The sequence below is a fragment of the Vipera berus genome (genome assembly GCF_964194415.1).
Source record: "Vipera berus genome assembly, chromosome: 2".
NCBI lineage: Eukaryota > Metazoa > Chordata > Lepidosauria > Squamata > Viperidae > Vipera > Vipera berus.
Genome location: NC_138203.1, coordinates 18,493,572 through 18,512,456, shown reverse-complemented (window position 1 = coordinate 18,512,456; position 18,885 = coordinate 18,493,572). Strand labels below are relative to the sequence as shown.

Genomic DNA, 18,885 nt, shown 5'->3' with positions numbered 1-18,885 from the left:
TTGTTCTTTGCCAGAGTTTTCAAATAAATGTCATCTGTCTGAGGTCCTCTGATGGATCCTGTAGTGAGCAGTGGTTTGGACTAGATCAGCAGTCCCCAATCTTTGCGGCTTGGCTGGGAGGGGGGGGATAGAGAAGAACCGGGCTTCATGAGCGACGGGCCACTACACTTGTGCATGCACATGTGCGCAGGCCTACCGCTCACATGAGTTGCAAACAGGCCATGGCTTGGTAGTGGGCTGCGGCCAGGAAGTTGGGGATCCCTGGACTAGATGGTCTCCAAGGACCTTTCCAATTCTATGATTCTAAGCGATTTTAAGTGATCATCTGGCGGACACCCAAGCTTCTGCCTTGCAAATTGGAATGAGGGCAAGAAAGCTTATCTATTTAGGCTGACGGAAGAAAAGAAAACAAAACAAAAAAAGAAGCAGCATGCATAAAAACAATCCTAATTTAAGACCAAAATAGCAAGAATGCAAAATAATCCAGTACCGGTTTGTTCCTGTAGTTCCACCATAATTATAGCATGAATAATTCTTAGATTCAAGAAATTTTACTTCCTTATGGACGTGACTAAGACACCAGAATGTATCTCTCATTTTCAACTAATCATTATTGCCTACATTGTAGGCATTCTAGTAAACCATGACTGCCTATTAACAGAAATACCATATTTCATGAAAACCTCAGGCTCCCTCCTTGTTTTAATGGTGGTGCAGTGGTTAGAATGCAGTACTGCAGGCTACTTCTGCTGACTCCTGGCTGCCAGTAGTTTGACAGTTTTGAGTCTCGACAGCTCAAGGTTGACTCAGCCTTCCATCCTTCCCAGGTCGGTAAAATGAGGACCCAGATTGTTGGGGGCAATACGCTGACTCTATAAACTGCTTAGAGAGGGCTGTAAAGCACTATGAAGCGATATATAAGTGCTATTGCTATTAATGCACCTGAGAAGTTTAAAATGTTTTACTACCAAATGCCTGTGGTTTATGTTGCCTGAACAGAATAAACTATGGGTAAAAAGGTAAAGGTAAAGGTTCCCCCGCACATGCGTGCTAGTCGTTTCCGACTCTAGGGGCCGGTGCTCATCTCCGTTTCAAAGCCGAAGAGCCAGCGCTTGTCCGAGGACGTCTCCGTGGTCATGTGGCCGGCGTGACTAGACTCCAGAGGCGCACGGAACGCTGTTACCTTCCCACCGTAGTGGTCCCTATTTTTCTACTTGCATTTTGACGTGCTTTCGAACTGCTAGGTTGGCAGAAGCTGGGACGAGTAACAGGCACTCACTCTGTTACGCAGCACTCGGGATTTGACCCGCCAAACTGCCGACCTTCTGATTGACAAGTTCAGCATCTTAACCCACTGAGCCACCGCGTCCCTGAAACTATGGGTAATATGAACTAAATTTTATCTGAAACACAACTTGCTTTATAGTGCTATGAAGCCGACTTGTTTAAAACCAGTTGTTTATCCATAATGTATTACAGGTAAATTTTTCCACATCTGAAAAAAAGACACTCTGCAAGTGGGACAATGAACTGTTCTTCAGAGCTAGACCAAGACATGATGTGGACACTAAGACTGAAAATACGTATCTGAGCAAGTGGAAAACTTCCAGGGTTAAAATAGGTTCTATAATCAAGACATTAGCAAAAATTGCAATAGATGCTGGAAAAGAAAGGAAGAAAGTTGACTCTGAAATTAGGATATGCCTTCCTCCAGGAGGAGGAGCAGGGAGGAAAAACATTTGTCTACTTTGCAATAATGAATTCTCTGTTAATATATTAACAATTAATTTACTCTTGTTAAAGATAAATTATTGGGGAGGCGGGGAGGAGAGTGTTTTGATAAAAATAGCATTCTTTCTGCAGTCACATGAATTTATATATTGTTTAATTATGAAGTACACGACGTTCTCACTTTTACTTTACGAAAAGTAAAGCATTATGAACATGTGGAACATCTCCAGAAACTTGATCCCTAACTACAGGCTTAAAACAACAACAAAAGAGAAGTAATAATTAGCACTAATCCTGACAGATCCTGACAAACAGGTAGGGATGCTGCCCAGCTAATCCTATATAGTTTTCTCTGGTAGGATGTTCTTGGCTACCTCAACTTACTTTTGCTTTTTAATCTGAACACGTGGAACTGGTTTTTTTTACTAATGACCTGGAAGGCAGCCAACTATTTTCTAAGAGAACCTATGGAGCTCAGAGACATTCCTGGAAATAAAGGATGCTGCAGAGATTGCTGTTCTGCTGTGTACTCTGCCAACTTCCAATACATTTTTGATTACATTTCTTACATTCTTAATGTATAGGAGTCTCTTGGACACCAAGTGAGGTGCAAATGGTGATACTGCTGCCCTATGAATTAAAAACAGTTTTACCATTATCAATACACGGGAATAAGCTATTTCTTGTTCGTGGAAGAAAGAGATGCTTTGCATTGCAATATGTAAACCTGACAAAAGATGCACTTATTATGATTTGGTGCTTTCAAAGGAATTGCAGGGCTCTGATTTTGTCAGCCCTATCAGACCAGATCAAGAAACAGATACCACTTAGGCCTGAAACTTTTATGAGAGTGGCTACTGTAAGAGAATTTTGCCATCCTCTAGGTCAGGAGTAGGCAACCTTGACTCTTTTATGATTCGTGGACTTCAACTCCCAGAATTCCTGAGTCAGCATGGCTGACTCAGGAATTCTGGGAGTTGAAGTCCACGAGTCATAAAAGAGCCAAGGGTGCCTACCCCTGTGTCTAGGTTCACTTTCCTTAACTTTCAAATATTTTTTACAACCCTGAAATAGATTCTAATAGCAAAATACATAAAACCTGAGTCTAATTTTATCATACTGTAACGTGAGACTTCTGAGGGAGTTTGGTCATTTCCATTACCAACATTTAAAGAAGAAAGTTGTAGCACAATTTTCTCTTCCTACTCTTATTCTTTTTAAAGGTAGTTTAGGAATCAATGGTGATTACAGACAGGCCTCAACGTATGACCCAGTCACTTACTGATTGTTTGAAGTTACGATGGAGTTTTCAAAAGCTACTTATAACCCAAGGGTGTCAAACTTCGCAATGTCACATGACGTGTCGTGACGTATCGTGACTTTTTTTCCATTTTCTGGCAATGGGGTGGGTGCGGTTTTGGCATGACACCCCTTTTATAACCTGTTGTCAAAATTACATCTGTTGCACCCCTCCTACCACAGTTACATAATTGCATTTAAGGCCTTTGGCAACCGGTTTGCATTTAGGACTGGTTGCAGCATCCCGAGATTTATATTTATTTATATTTAAATTTATATACCGCCCTATTCCCGTAGGACTCAGGACGGTTTACAGAGAAAATTAAAAGTTAAAATACATCATATACAATTAAAAACGATTAAAACTAAGATTAAATTAATCCCTGAACTTAACTAAAACCCCATTAATTAAAAATTAAAACCCCTCAGTCTGGGCCAGACAACTCAAAAAACCAAGTTTTCAAGTCCCTACGAAATGAGCGAAGGTCGGGGGCGGTCCTAAGCTCCGTGGGAAGCTGGTTCCAAAGGGCCGGCACGCCCACAGAGAACGCCCTTCCCCTGGGGATAACCCGCCGGCATTCCTTAACCGGTGGTACCCTAAGAAGGCGCTCCCTGTGGGAGCGCACAGGACGATGGGAAGTTGATGCCGGCAGCAGGTGTTCCCTTAGATAATCCGGACCCAAGCCATTTAGAGCTTTATAGGTCATTACCAGTACCTTGAATCTCACCCGGAGGGCAACCGGAAGCCAATGCAGCTCACGGAGAAGAGGTGTTACATGGGAGTATCGGGATCACATGACTGCAACAGAAAACACCCTCTGAATATGTCGGATTTACTTACTGACCACTTGATTTACAACCATGGTGACTGCTTTACAACTGTTATAAAAACTGTTGTGGTGTGTCAACTTATATGCAAAACAATTTACAACTGAAATTCTGAGCTTCATTGTAGTCGTAAGTCAAGGACTACCTATAAGGGGTTGAACCTAGACTGCGGGTACCCAGTCACAGAAACTCACATCATAACTTTGAGATAAATATTTTCATCCTAAGTTATCTCACAGGTTGTTGTTGGGAAAATGGAAGGAGAATTGCTATCTATGCCATTCTCACATTCTGGAGCAAAGGTGGGATATAAATTCAAGAAATAAATCATTAACACCAGCTCCATTCAATGCATTCCACACTGAATTCCCTTCCGGCTTCCAATGAAGCTATGTATTTTTGGAAAACTTAGTAGACAATATACAAACTACTAAAGTAAAAAAGGTAAAGGTTCCCCTGCACATGCGTGCTAGTCGTTTCCAACTCTAGGGGCCGGTGCTCATCTCCGTTTCAAAGCCGAAGAGCCAGCACTTGTCCGAGGACGTCTCCGTGGTCATGTGGACGGCATGACTAGATGCCAAAGGCGCACAGAACGCTGTTACCTTCCCACCTTAGTGGTCTCTATTTTTCTACTTGTATTTTTACGTGCTTTCGAACTGCTAAGTTGGCAGAAGCTGGGACGAGTAACAGGCGCTCACTCTGTTACGCGGCACTCGGGATTCGACCCGCCAAACTGCCAACCATCTGATCAACAAGCTCAGTGTCCTAATCCACTGAGCCACCGCGTCCCTTAAAGTAAACTAAACTAAAGTAGTTTCAGGCAATAATTTAAAAAACTCTTGAAGATATCCAACTTCCTAGAAAGAGCGAAGCTTAGCCTTCATCTACAACTGGGGTGCCAAACTTGCATCATCATGTGATGTGTCATGACGTATCACAACTGTTTTGCCATTGCCAGCAATGGGATGGGCACCGTTTTGCTATGATGCATCTGGCCCACAGGCCAGCAGTTTGACACCCCTGATCTAAAATAAGAGCATCTACATAGGGGCTGATCTGTTGATCTGTATGTGCACGTGTATCACATTTAAGTCCATCTTCGTATTTTAACTTACTTTAAAAAGTACATGTAAAGGCTAGTTCACATGTGGTAAACCATAATTTAATTTTACATGGAACAAGAACATCCCTCTGAATAATATGAACTACAATACTTTCTGCCCACTTTTCATAGAAGCCAGCCAACTTAGTTTAGTTTAGAATATTTTAAACTGTTATAACACGTTAGCAACAATTTACAATAAATTGAAATCAAACCAGAAAAAGCACAGGATTTGAACCTTGTTTGTTTAGACATTGGCTGAAGGTTTTTTTTAAATATGATTTGTGGTTCATATATGGCAAGCCAGAAATCCACTAACTAAATCTAAACTCTAATTTATGCTTTGTAAAGTAACCTTAATGCCATTTCCAATTTGTTGAGCAGCTGTGCTACTCTCTACACCAAAGAGAGTAATGGATTAATCAGCTTGGAGCCTAAGAAAACTTCATAGTGTTGATTATTGTTGCTTTAACAAAAATTACATCAAGCAATGAACCTCTAGCTTCAAATTGCCTTAGGGAAGGAAAAAACTGACTTTTTTTCCTTCCAGTTTAACTATCAGGCAATTGATTTACAGGCTGTTTTTTTCCAACCATGTTTGGCAACTGTTTGCCAAAAAAAGACAAGAGCAATTGAAAGTCCCCTTACAAGTGTTTTGTGCTTTAAAAGTGATTCAAGAGCAGAATGAAAAAAGAACACCCTATTTAAGGTATTCTAAAGCTTAATACAACTTTTCCAAGGTGCAACTTACACCATTTGCTGGGTTATAATTCTGCCACCACCCATCCAGTATGTTTGATGCCAAGATTGGCTGGAGCTGAAAAGCACCATGTTGGAGAAGACTGGGTTAATTTAGAATTACAATATATACCAAGATGTTATTGTTGTAATTTTTAGAAGTAGATCTTGGATGAAGTAGGAACATCAGTATTACCTGATGTTGGTCCTAGAAACACTTCTAAAAAAACACCTCTCTTGGCGATCCAGATTTGCTGGAGTTCTGGGTATCCCTGAGGTTCAGGAGAAAGTGAGCAACTAGGTGCTTCATCTCTCCTCCTAATCAATTCTCTGAACATACCAGAGAATTGGGGGAAAGAATGGTCACACACAAACAAAAACCCTGCTGAGAACTGAGCTTAACCAAAACAGACAAGCTTAGAGAAGAGCAACTAAGATGACCAAAGGCCTGGAGACTAAAACATATGAAGAATGGCTGCAGGACTTGGGTTTGGCCAGTCTAAAGAAAAGAAGAAATAGGGTTGACATGATAGCAATATTCCAGTATTTGAGGGGCTGCCACAAAGAAAAGGGGGTCACGTTATTCACCAAAGCACCAGAGGACAGGACAAGAAACAATGGTTGGAAACTGATCAAAGAGAGAAGCAACCTGGAATTAAGGAGAAACTTCCTGACAGGGAGAACAATTAACCAGTGGAACAGCTTGCCTCCAGAAATCGTGGGCACTCCATCACTGGATATTTTTAAGAAGAGGCTAGACCAGACATGTCAAACACAAGGCCCGGGAGCCGGATGCGGCCCGCGAAGTGGTTTCATGCGGCCCGCGAAGCCATCCTGGAAACAGTGAGGGAACGGCCCCCGCTGCCCTGGCCCTGGCCCAGAGACCCTCCTTCTGCCAGAGACCCTCAGATCTGTCCCACTCCTGCCCAGGCCCCCATAGACACCCTTGATGCCAACGATGTAGAACTGGCCACGCCCACCCAGTAGGCCATACGTACTCTAGCCACGCCCACCAAGTAGGCCACACCCACCCGGCCCCCTGAGAGCAACCACAGTGCTGATGCGGCCCTCAATGAAAATGAGTTTGACACCCCTGGGCTAGACAGTCACTTGTTTGAGATGGTATAGGTTCTCCTGCTTGAGCAGGGGGCTGGACTAGAAGACCTCCAAGGTTCTGTTGTTCTGTTCTGTTCTATTCTATGCTGTTTACTAGAGGGAAAATATTTCTTGCTATAAATTGGATGGTTTGCATCATCTGATTCAGCAATCCCCATTCCATCCAAAATTTCCCAACTTGGGGAACTTGCAGATGTACTGGAATTAAGTTACAGAATTCATAGTCAGCACAGCTGGCACTAGCATCTGTATAAAGACTCAGCCCCTGAGATTGTGACCATTTTATGGGCACCTTTTCTGCAGAATTCAGTCCGATAAAAGTGCCATTTCTGCAATACCAATAACTTATGAATTTACCTTATTTAACCTGGTGGCGAAATCCAAGAGAGGGACTTTGATTCTCATAATCCCAAAGCAGCATAGCTACGCTGGCTGGGAATAATGGAACTGAAATCCAATACATTTGAAAGCTTCTTAGCTGAAGAAAGCTGTATTAATACTTTTCTCTCTGTAACTCCAGGTAGGTTCAGAGCCATTGAACAAGATATGGAACACCCATCGTATCCTAAAGATAATATACTATAGAAAGGAAAAAATGATAAAAATATACATGAAGATATGTATGCAAGTGACCATTCATCCTTCTCAGTTCCATTCCAGTGGAGATTGAATGTGATAAAAAGCAAATGACTTAAAATTACTATACAGATAGTCCTTGATATATGACCATAAAGGAACTTGTTCATTATGGTCGTATGTCACAATAGTAGTAAAATGTGATCGACCCAATTCTGTAACCTTTTTTTTTGTGGCGATAGTTAAGCCAATCACCACAGTTGTTAAACAAACTCAAGCTTAAGTTCACCAAGGGTGTGGTTTTTCCAAAACCTGGAAGTGCTGATTTTTGGGAAAACTATCATAAAACACAGTCACATAAGTGTGGGATGCTGCAAACGGCCATAAATGCATTTAAAGTTTGGTCATGTGACCACAAGGTGGCCCAATTGCCAAAACTTTGAATCTGGGTCCTAAGTTCCCTTGCTGCTTAAGATAGAGGAGCAAATGGAGACACTCTTCTCCTGAAACATTTATAACAAACAGCACACTACTTTGGAATATGAGCCACAAAATCACATGAACACTTTCCCATTTTGGACTCTAAAATATCTGTACATTATGTAACTCGGGAGCCTGGTGCGTTTTCATGACAACCAAGATCTATTGTCTGAGATGGTTGCTTCAGTCTGCCAGTAGTTAACAACAGGATCGACCCACCGTCTTCAAAAAGCTTTCACTAGTCAGATACCCTGCAGATATTTGGGACTATCACCCCCATGATTCTCAAAGTGCAGTTCAATACACGAGGAGGATACCATTTAAAGGAAGCTGTTATAGGATCTAGGGCAACTCACCACAGTCAAATCACTGCGGGACAACTCATCACGGCCAACTCGCCATGGGTCAACTCACTATGGGACAAGAGTTACACTAATACCAAAGAAATGGTGGAATAGAATCATTAAAGAAAGGATGCAAAAGGAGGGACAAAATGAAATGTGAATGGCAAACATTAAAATATTTTTAAAATTATTTTAAATAATTTAATTGAATTGTTGAATTGTCCTGCATCGAATTGGCCATGGGGAGCTGTCCCATTCCAGCTATTATGGACACTCAACCCATTTCCCAGTTTCTCTTCTGTTAAAAACTCAAATTCAGATCAAAGATGTAATTTCATTTCTTCATTCAAACAGAAGGTCTAGGACAGGGATAGGCAACCTCGGCTTTTATGACTCATGGACTTCAACTCCCAGAATTCCTGACCCAGCATAGCTGACTCAGGAATTCTGGGAGTTGAAGTCCATGAGTCATAAAAGAGCCAAGGTTGCCTACCCCTGGTCTAGGACAACCCACCACGGCCATCTCATCACGGAACAACTCACCATGGCCAACTCGCTGTGGGACAACTCACTAAAAGACAAAGAGTAATATTGAAAAAATGGTGGAATAGAATCATAAAAGAAAGGATGCAAAAGGGAGGACAAAATGAAGTCTGAATGACAAAAATTAAAATAATTTTTAAATTGTTTTAAATAATTAAACTGAATTGTTGAATTGTCCTGCAGCGAATTGGCCGTGGCTGGTTGGCCGTGGCAAATTGTCCCATTCCAGCTGTTACAGACACTCAATCCATTTCCCATTTTCTCTCCTCTGAAACATAACAAAAGGATAAGTAGGTCCTGTAGTGCCATTTTATGATGTGGAGGAAGCCTTATTTGGGAAATTTGAAGCTACGTTAGAGCTTTCAAGTTCAGGTCACTCAAAGATGTAATTTCATTTCTTCACCCAAACAGAAACTGGACACAGCAAAAGCAAATCCAGAGCAAGTGAGAATTAGCCAAGAACACGGTTCTGTAAACAAAGAGAGCACGCTCTGTTTTTCAGCTTCAGACTTTGCCATAAATTGCCCAGAGTCATCTCGTCTTGGCTGCTTCCTTCTTTCCAACCCACTCATATAATTCAGAGGGCTTTTCTTTTATCAAGGGACTTGAAACTGTAAGCTATTTCTGAAGCTATTTCTTTCTGTAGCTTTCAGTATTGGAACGATTTGTATTATTGTCATCTTTAAAGAAAGAAGAAAGAAAAACGCAACACACTCTGCACGAGCTATCAGAATTCAAAGTGGAACACAGACAGCTATCAGGATGATGAGGATGAAGCTCCAGATCGACACAAGTTCATTTTTTTTTTAAAAAAAGCAAAATTAATTTCAATGTTATTCAATACAAACAGAATGACACATTCCACATCCTACACATATCTAAAAGTGAATTAGTCTCAGGGCAAAATGAGTGGGCTCTGCTTATTAAGGCAGTGCAAAGCTCCGGATCTGAAGGGAAAACACGATTTGGAAAATACACGTTGAAAATATCTTTTCCTAGGCCTATGTGTCAGCTGCAGAGGGAGCTGTGGAATAAATACATCTATTGAAGATGTTCCCGTCAGGTGCTACATGTGTTCCTATACATGCGGCATATCATTTATGTTTCTGCACTTATGCCTATTAAATTAGGACTTTTGCATAAGCCTAGTTTGAACGCATAAAGAGAAAATGCTAATGGAAGAAGGCTCCCCTTTCCATCCATCAAGCCTTCATCTCAATGTCTCCCTAGCTCAGTATTTCTCAACCTTAGCAACTGTAAGATGAATGGACTTTAACTTCCAGAATTCCCCAGCCCCAACCCTGCTAGGCATGCGGATATTAACTCCACATATCTTAAACTTCTCAAAGGTTGAGAAACACTGCTCTAGCTAATCTCGGTGGCTCCACTGTATTATTGGCTAAATAAGGAAAAAAGTAATCTTGGAAAATACCCTGGAGGTGGGGAAGGAGCATAAAATGGCAGAAGATCAACTCATCTCCTTTGAAAACATGTGTCTCATTTGTTCTTTCAACGATCCTCTTTTTCACTTTGCAAGCTATTGTTCCAACTAACCTTTTACAGAATCCAACCTGAGGAGGATCTATCTAGTTTGGGCAACCAAACACTCAATCTAAATATAAACAGGATCCAATCCGAGTCGGTCACTGGGATCAGAGGTTTAGTCTTCTAAGCTTACGGACTCATCCTGGAGCCCATCCTCAGAGAACGTCTTTCTCACCAGAGAAGTTCCCTGAGGATGGCATCTAGCACGAGTCTGAGAGCTCAGAAGGATAAATGTCTGGTCCCGGTGACTGACCCAGATTGGATCCTGCATCATTATCCTGGGACACATATCTTTGCCTTCATTCGTAAATATAAAAGATCTGTTCAACTATAAATGGGCCATCTTTTGATGGCCAAATCCTCTAATGCAATTAGGGGGAGAGTTAAGGTCTATAACAGATGCATCACGGTCCAAAGGGGTTGGCGCTAATTCCAACTTCTGATTCCAAGATTTTCATCTCCCCTCCTACACAAACTTTTCCCCACCAGCAGGGATCTCTTTTTTTGGTTGCAGTTGCCCGTTTTTAATTGTTCTGTGACTATTTCTCCTTATATTTCAAGTTGCAAAGTGATGGGAAATGAAACTAGCCAAACTTCATCAATTTTGTCATAAACATTTAACAGCACAGTGGAGAATCTGGAGGTCTGGTTCAACCAAATATCCCTCCTGTTGTTATTCAACTGAGAAGATGAAGGCAACTTACGCAGTCTTGCCCTCACTGTCATGTTTGGTCGCGCTGGCTCCCTTTTTGCCCAAAAGGGAAGCCACTTTCTCCAGATCTGCATTATCCACAGCTTGGAGGAGTCGGTCATCATTCTTATTCCACTCATGGGTCTGTAAAAGAAAAAAACGTTTCAGAGTATTAAGAAGGGGAATAAAGTATTCCTTAAATGGTACTTAGGTTTCCTGTTGGCTTCACCCCAACCTTAAATAATATTTCTGGATGCATTTGGCTCGTACATGTCGTTGCATGGGACAGGATCATCATGAGAATGACAATTGTGGTTATGCTAATCACAATGGATTTATTATAATGAATCTTGGATTAATCAATAAAGCTTGGCTTTGGGGACCCTTTGCTTAATATTCTTCTGCTTTATGTACATAACAGGATACCTTATTATAAAGGTAGTTATTTTAATCTGTAGGGGTTTTTATTAGGGGGAGAGATATAAATCTCAAGAAATGATAGGAATTGATGGTCCTGGATGACTAAGTATGCAACCTAAGCACTGATTTTTCTCTTTCTTTAAATCCATTTCTTGTTTAAGCTTTTTAGACTGATGATAGTAATGGGTCATCAACAATTTTATGTCATCTTTTTGGGTAACTGCAGAAACTTTCACCACAGTTATTGTTAGCTGACCACTGAATTTCAGTGTAGCAATTTGGAGAATCATCATGGACCATAAAAAAGATTTTCGAATTTCATGCAACTAATTAGCTGTATATCCCTACCTTAAGCTTACACAGAACTGAAACAATCAAGAAAATTACTTGCCCACAATTTGTTTAGAGGCAGTATTTGGGAGGTTGCATTTTTGAAAGCTGAATCTTGCAGCAAATCTGATATTTTTTATCTTGTTGACCCAGAAGAATCCACGGGAAGTGGGCTGCCAAAACATGTTAGAGAAGAAACTTCCCATGTACTCTGGCCTTTTGCAAGTTGGTCCACATGGAAAAGTTAAGGGTGGAGATGCCTTTGTTTGAAAGCATCTTCAATTCACAAAAACAAACACAAAGCCTACATTAAACTCAGCCTTCAGAAAGGAAGGCGCCCTTTAGTGCCTTGATCCAAGTTGGGTTTTCTATAAACAGAAGGCAGTGCCAATCTTTCAAATGTAGAAAAGTTGTAAATATTTATACTAACATTTCTACCATCGCAACATTCAGTGAGACAATGCTGTTTGACAGCTTGGCTTGACTTTAATCCATAAGGGAGTTTCATTGCTATTAATGAACTACAGATTATGTTGCAGTTGTAAGCCAACCCTGCGGCTTAAACACAAAAGCCAAAACCTGAAAATGAGAAAGTTTTTTGGAACAAGCTACTATGAGCCAGCTGCTGAGGTTCAACTTGGCAGTTACCTCCAACTATTAGTTCAACATGGAGCAATTAATGAGCCTTTTGCTGGAATTTGGGTACACGTGGGAGGAAGTTACCCTAGCAGAATATTCTGTGACTCTTCAACCTGCTTCATTCATTAACTTATCCACTGCAAGGCTATCTAATTCCATATAGCTTATTTTATGCTCCCAGGTCTTTAATTGAGCACTTTGCAGCCCCTCAACCTCCATCAAAGATTCTGTCTTTTATAAAACATGTTCTATATTCTGGAACAACTTGCCACTTGGAGTTGAAGCTGGCTGTCTTTTTACAGCCAGTTTTAAAGAGATCTTTTTGCTCCAGGTTTTTTCCCCCTAAATGCTCAGAGAATTCATATGCTATTTTCAAATGTTTTTATGTGTTAAACAGAGCTTTGCTTTTAAACAATCTAAGCCACCGGGGATTAGGCAGCACATAAATTTGCCAGATACATTAACACATAGACAAATATTGTTATTTTCTTTTCTTATAAGGGGTTCGCTTTTCCTCTCCAAAAATGAACCAAGGAACACATTTGCTATTTACTAGTTTGGTGAGCAGAACATCACATACATTAGTTATAAGGAAAAACTTCCCATTTTAAATGAGAATGCAGAGAATTGTTTTCCTAGGATATGAACATCCTCACGTCTGATGCAAAGTAAGCATGTGTTCCCTTAAGCTTTCAGAAGCCAAGAAAGTTTTTAATCTACTCTGATGCCAGGAAGAAAGAAAAGGGCCTAAGAGGAGTTAACATTTGCTCTCAAGCATGTACTCTACAGGCAACATTAAAAGCTCAATTGGTGCATCCAAATTACCCATTTCCTAGTCCACTCCTTTACATCTCAACACTACTGCACTACTACTACTACTATCTGTGTCCAATCTGTAGTTAACCAAAATGGGGGTGTGGGGGAGGGAGGGGGATGGCTCAGCACAAGCAGCACACAAACACACTTGCTCATGAAGCTCCATTTGTGTAAATGGAGTTTCTTGTGCTCATCCACTCCTTGCATGGCCCAGTTCCCAACAGGCTGCGGCCTGGTACCGGAACATGGCCCAGGGGTTGGGGACCCCTGTCTTAGAGGAACGATGTTTGAATCAAGGAACTGTACCTCAATGTGTCAAGTTAAGCAAACAAAATCTGGGACCCATTATTCCCCTGGAATTGTAATTTCAAGAATCTTTAGACCAGTTGTATTTGCAAACTTGTGGCTGCTGCAGGGGTCAACCGCAGTCACGTGATCCCGATTTCCAATAGCCCTGCCAGTTTCCTAGAAGCAAAGTTACTGAAGAAGGTGGCAAAAATCACTCCTGAACCCACTGCTTCTTTAGCTGACTGTAGTCATTCTGTTTACCTCTTCAAGTAAGTAAATATTGACAAAGAATGACCCAATGGGTTGTAGGTTGTCTATTATAGGATATATACATACATGCCCAGATCAAAATCCTACCAGAATCCACATCATAGGGTGCTTTTCTTATTATTACTCAACTTTAATCCGATCAGTTACTAGACCCTGATTGTTCATTCGATACTAACTGGTTAGTAAGATCAGACCAACCTGGTGCACTCTGGGCTGTGTCAATTGAACAATGCCATTTACTGTAACTCAGGATGTGATCCTTCTTTGTCATAGCACCTGCATTCCAGACAGGATCAACCCAGAAATCTGTGTGGTTCCCACACTGATGAGATTCCAGAAATGTTTAAAAACCAAACTGCTCTCCTACACCTTGGAGCAGGGTGGTTGCAAACCTGTTTGTTGTGTTTTTACTACTGATATAGTATGTTTGGTCAGACATACATGATCTCCGTTTTTTTTTAATGCTTTTGTTCTTTTAAAGTGTAATCCATCCAGAGCTGAGTGCCCTTTATATCTAAATAAATAACATTTGAATTTCCCTCGTTGGAAGCTCTTCCCAATCCCTACAAAACCCCAGCAAATTGAATCTGTTCGGTCTTCAAGGAGCTGGTGGAATGTCACAGCTACGTTCAGTTGTAGAATCTTAAGGAATGAGTCTCTAAATATCCTCAAGTTGTTAGATTCTGGATAAATTTAGGCAACATATTCTGGTATGTTTTAATTAGGAACATGTAGATTTGCTTTATTTTCAAGTACAACTATATCTGACCAAATGCTTTAATAAATGTACTAAACTGGAAACGAGTTGATCTGGACTACTGCCCAGCCTAGGGAGTAACCTTGTCCATGTGCCAGTCTGCCCAATATATTGGCTTATCATTTTTTCAAGGAAAGAAAAGGAAAGGTCTGAAAAAGAGTCTTATCCTCAAGAGAGAAGTGTAGTATCAGGGCAGAATTATTACATATTCAGGTCAGAGTTTAATCATTGTAAATGACTCAGCTAATGGCAGAGCATCCACTTTGGGAATGCAATATAAAGGGCTAACTGCCCTGTCTTACCTCTGTGCCAATACCTTATGTCTTGTCTTGTCACCCTCCCCAGTTATCCTTCTTTCTAGTAGTTCCATGTTGAATTATTCTATCTTTTACAGAATATCTTGAAATTAAAATTATGGAGCAACTTATACCAAGATGGCAACTTGTGGGCTGAGGATTGTAAAGAGCACCTTCTGGTGTGTGTTTTTTGAAAAATGATGGTAGAAGATTTAAAACTTTCTGAGGTCCAAAATATATGAAAAGGCATTGTAAACTCTAAAACAGGAGTCTTCAAACTTGGCCCTTTTATGACTTGTGGACTTCAACTCCCACAATTCCTCAGCCAGCATGCCTGGCTGAGGAATTCTGGGAGTTGAAGTCCACAAGTCATAAAAGGGCCAAGTTTGAAGACCCCTGCCCTAAAAGGATGCATTGCATATAGTCCTTGACTTATGACCACAACTGGGTTCCATTGTTAAGCAAGGCTGTTAATTTTAAAACTTTTTTTTGCCATGGTTGTTAAGTGAATCACTGCAGTTAAGTGAATCATGTAGTCATTAAGTGAATCTGGGTCCCACCATTGATTTTGATTGTCTGAAGCTGACTGAGGTAATCTCATGACTCTGGAATGCGGCAACCATTGTAAATATCTGAATTTTGATAATGTGACTATGGCAATGCTGCGATGGTCATAAGTGCAAGGACCAGTCATAAGTCATTTTTTTCAGTGCCATTGTAACTCTGAATGGTTGCTAAACAAATTAATGTAAGTTGAGGACTGACTACCTGTACTTGTTTTTAGAAAAGCACAAACTACTCATTTCAACATAATCTTGGAGGGGAAAAAAGTCCCAGCACCACCAACTTTACTTCCCTTTCCATTGCAGCAACAAAATATTGACTATAACTCTCAAGACATTAAAAAGTAGCCTTGCTCTTGATTTAAAGGACAGCCTCCTTTTTTTCATGGCCTTTTGAACCATGATAATATATTATTAGCTAGATAATCATTTAAGTGTCTAGCTGAAGTCAGTTATATGAGTTCCACTTTCCATGTTTCAGCAAGAATAAAAATCGAGAATTTCAAAACTGGAGGTTACAAAGATTTTTTAGACAGGTATCACAAGCCAGGGCTATTTACTGGTTGTATTATTTTAGTTCATAGTCATGTTATCATTTGATAAGCACTTATCAATGGACTTTGCTCCCTTTGTTGTTAACTGCCTTCAAGAATCTCAAGAATGCAGCAGTTTTAAATGCAGCTTTCAAAACCTGATTAGCAATGCCTCCCGGAAGTCTGCAAGAGTCAACAAACTTTTTGGTACTGTGTGCGCATGTGTGTGTGTATGCGGGCACCAATAACCGTTCATGAACTTGTAAGATCTCATATAAATTCACTGAGACCTTATGGAATTTGTCCCCACTGTGGTATTATGCATATTTTATTTCATTCTTTAATGGAGTCTAATCAATCATTCAGCATTACAAGGCCATTATCACTTTACAGGACAGATTGACTTCATGATGGAAAACCTCATAAACATTCAATTAATTCATTACTAAACAAGCAATTTGGTAAATTGAAGCCCATATTAAAAATTTAGCAAAAGAAAACAAGACACACCAAAACCCCACAATTTTGCCCCAGTAACCAATTTCCAGTGACTGCACATCACTTGGTCAATCATTCTTACATCTAAACTAGATGACCAGGATTTTATATGAGACTATTTAGTGTGCAACATGGTTATTATTTGTCCTTAAGAGTTGCTTGATATGCACACTGCCATAAAAATGGCAGAAGTCAATAAATCAGTAAAATATAGACATGAATAATGATCATGATACTGATGGGCAGCCAGTACAAGTGTAATGGACTCTGCCCATTCTGGTCAAATGTCACAACAGTCATAAAATAGGTTGGTCATGTGATCAACCCAATGTTACGAGATTTATTTATTTATTTGTGGCAGTTGTAAAGCAAACCAATGGTTCACTATGGGTGTAGTTTTGTCAAAAACTGGAAATAAGTTCTGTTTTCAGCAAAACCATAATAAGAATATAGCCATATGACCGTGAGAAACTGCAACTGGATGTAAATTGGCAACGTTGCGAAGTGCCTGAAGTTTGGTAACTTGATTGTGTAGAACTTTACTTTGAATTCAGGTCCCAAATCTTTTTTTCGAGTTGGTTGTAACTTTGACTGGTTATAAGTGAAGGACTACCTTAAAAGTACCATTTATATCAGATACTACCCAAAATCATACTATATTTCTGCTTTAAAGAGGTAGTGCCTGCCTGGGTCTGACCTCTCTGATCAACAACATGAACGTCTGCATTGTTCTGGAATGGGAGATCCGTGGAGTCCTTAGGTCCCCTCTTTTCAAATTTGCATACATACATACAGTCAAATATATTCATAACCCTTTTAGGCAGTGTTTCTCAACCTTGGCCACTTGAAGATGTGTGAACTTCAACTCCCGAATTCCCCAGCCACATCTCCAAGCGGCCAAGGTTGAGAAATCCTGCTTCAAGATGTCATAACCTGCAGCTCGAGAACCCCGTTTGTAAAGCATATGGAACCTGATCAGCCTTCCGCACATGGGCTGAGAATTATGGGAGGTTTTTCAGAGGCTCCAGAGGCCATGCAAGAACATGGTCCTGTCACATAACTTCTAAAGGCTCTGGAGACCCTGCAAGAGCATATCCCATTCTCACATGGCGTCTGCAGTCTCCAAAAATTGAGCAAGAATGGGACATACATTCTAGAATACTTACTAGATGTTGGTGAACACTAGCATGCCACCCAAAAACATAGCATGGTATTTTTGACATGTGTGTCATAGGATCACTATCACTGGCTTAAGGACACCCTTCAAGTCTGACACTGAGTATAGCAACAAGAGACAGCAATTGCTCCAACTAAAAAATCCTAGCAAAACTTGCCTTGGTACATGCCAATTATTAGTTTGATCTTCTACATTTTAGATTTATTTATTGAATGATGATTTTAATCCTGAAGGCTTTGCATTGGGATTTCTGATTCGGTATGTTTTTATAGCAACTTAACTTCTCTGCTTACCATTATTCTCGCTCACTCACTGAAATTTCTATTTTTTGCTATGCTTGTAACACTATGTAATGATTATACAAGGCCCAGAGATTAGTTTTATAAGGCATTAATTTTATTTATCAAATCTCTTAAAGAATTAAACATAAACCATGAAAGATTCCCCACCTGCTGTACAATTCATCTTAGGCAGGATGCTGCAAATGCTCTAAACTATCCTAAAAGACTGAAATGAGAAGGAATGTGTTTATAAAGTAAGACTTCCTCCAAAGTTGAATTATGGAAGTTAAATTACACTAAAACAAACAATTTGGCATGTACTCCAAGTTCTCCTCAAGCTGCTGTTGAGAGGTTGTTTGTGGAGGCTCATTATAAAAGCTTAAGTTGTATCTTTAGAAGGTGCTACAGACATTAACTTAGCAGCATGGAAAAGGTCAGAACATTCTATGAATAATTAACTGTTGTCAACAAAGTGGGAGTGTGCGGAGACTGGGAAATATTTATCTCTTCCAGTTGCCCCAAAGCCAAAAATTATTTGAATATAAATACACATAAACACACACTCTTAGTATCTAGCTGACGTCTAGAAATGTAACCCTTCGTGTTAAAACTCAATCTGTCAACTTAACAATAAAATGACAGGATTAATCATTATTAGGCAACTTGTGAGCCATTGGGTTGTTTCAGAGATTTTTCATTACCTAAACAGGGAAACAAAACGACCAAGGGCAAAATGCAGTAGGAGTGACCTCCAACTCTTCCTGCCAACTTGTTGTAGCTGATCACTCTTTAGGAGTGGACAGTGTGACCACTCTGAGCTGGCCTCCAGAGGACTATGATGGGACGAGTCAATCTGATTTCTGGGGGGTTGAAGTCTACCTACCCCATTGCAGGGTTAGGTCTACTGAACCACCAGATGGTACCATGGCAGCACTGAAGCAGCCACAAATTTGCCAAATTTCAATCCCATGGAAGTCAGTGTCTCAGATTTTGGACGCACCGTCTCGCCCAACTAAAGGTTACA

The 18,885-nt window shown here is 40.4% G+C and overlaps 1 protein-coding gene across 4 annotated transcripts in view; it reads right to left on the bottom strand.

Moving 5' to 3' along the window:
* RAI14 (retinoic acid induced 14) overlaps positions 1–18,885 on the bottom strand; it is a 111,558-nt gene that overhangs the window by 34,166 nt on the left and 58,507 nt on the right. For all 4 annotated transcript variants that reach the window (XM_081317824.1, XM_081317826.1, XM_081317827.1 and 1 more), the window contains one exon: positions 11,007–11,137. In XM_081317824.1, the coding sequence (XP_081173950.1) occupies positions 11,007–11,137 (131 nt within the window). The remainder of the gene's footprint in view (positions 1–11,006; positions 11,138–18,885) is intronic.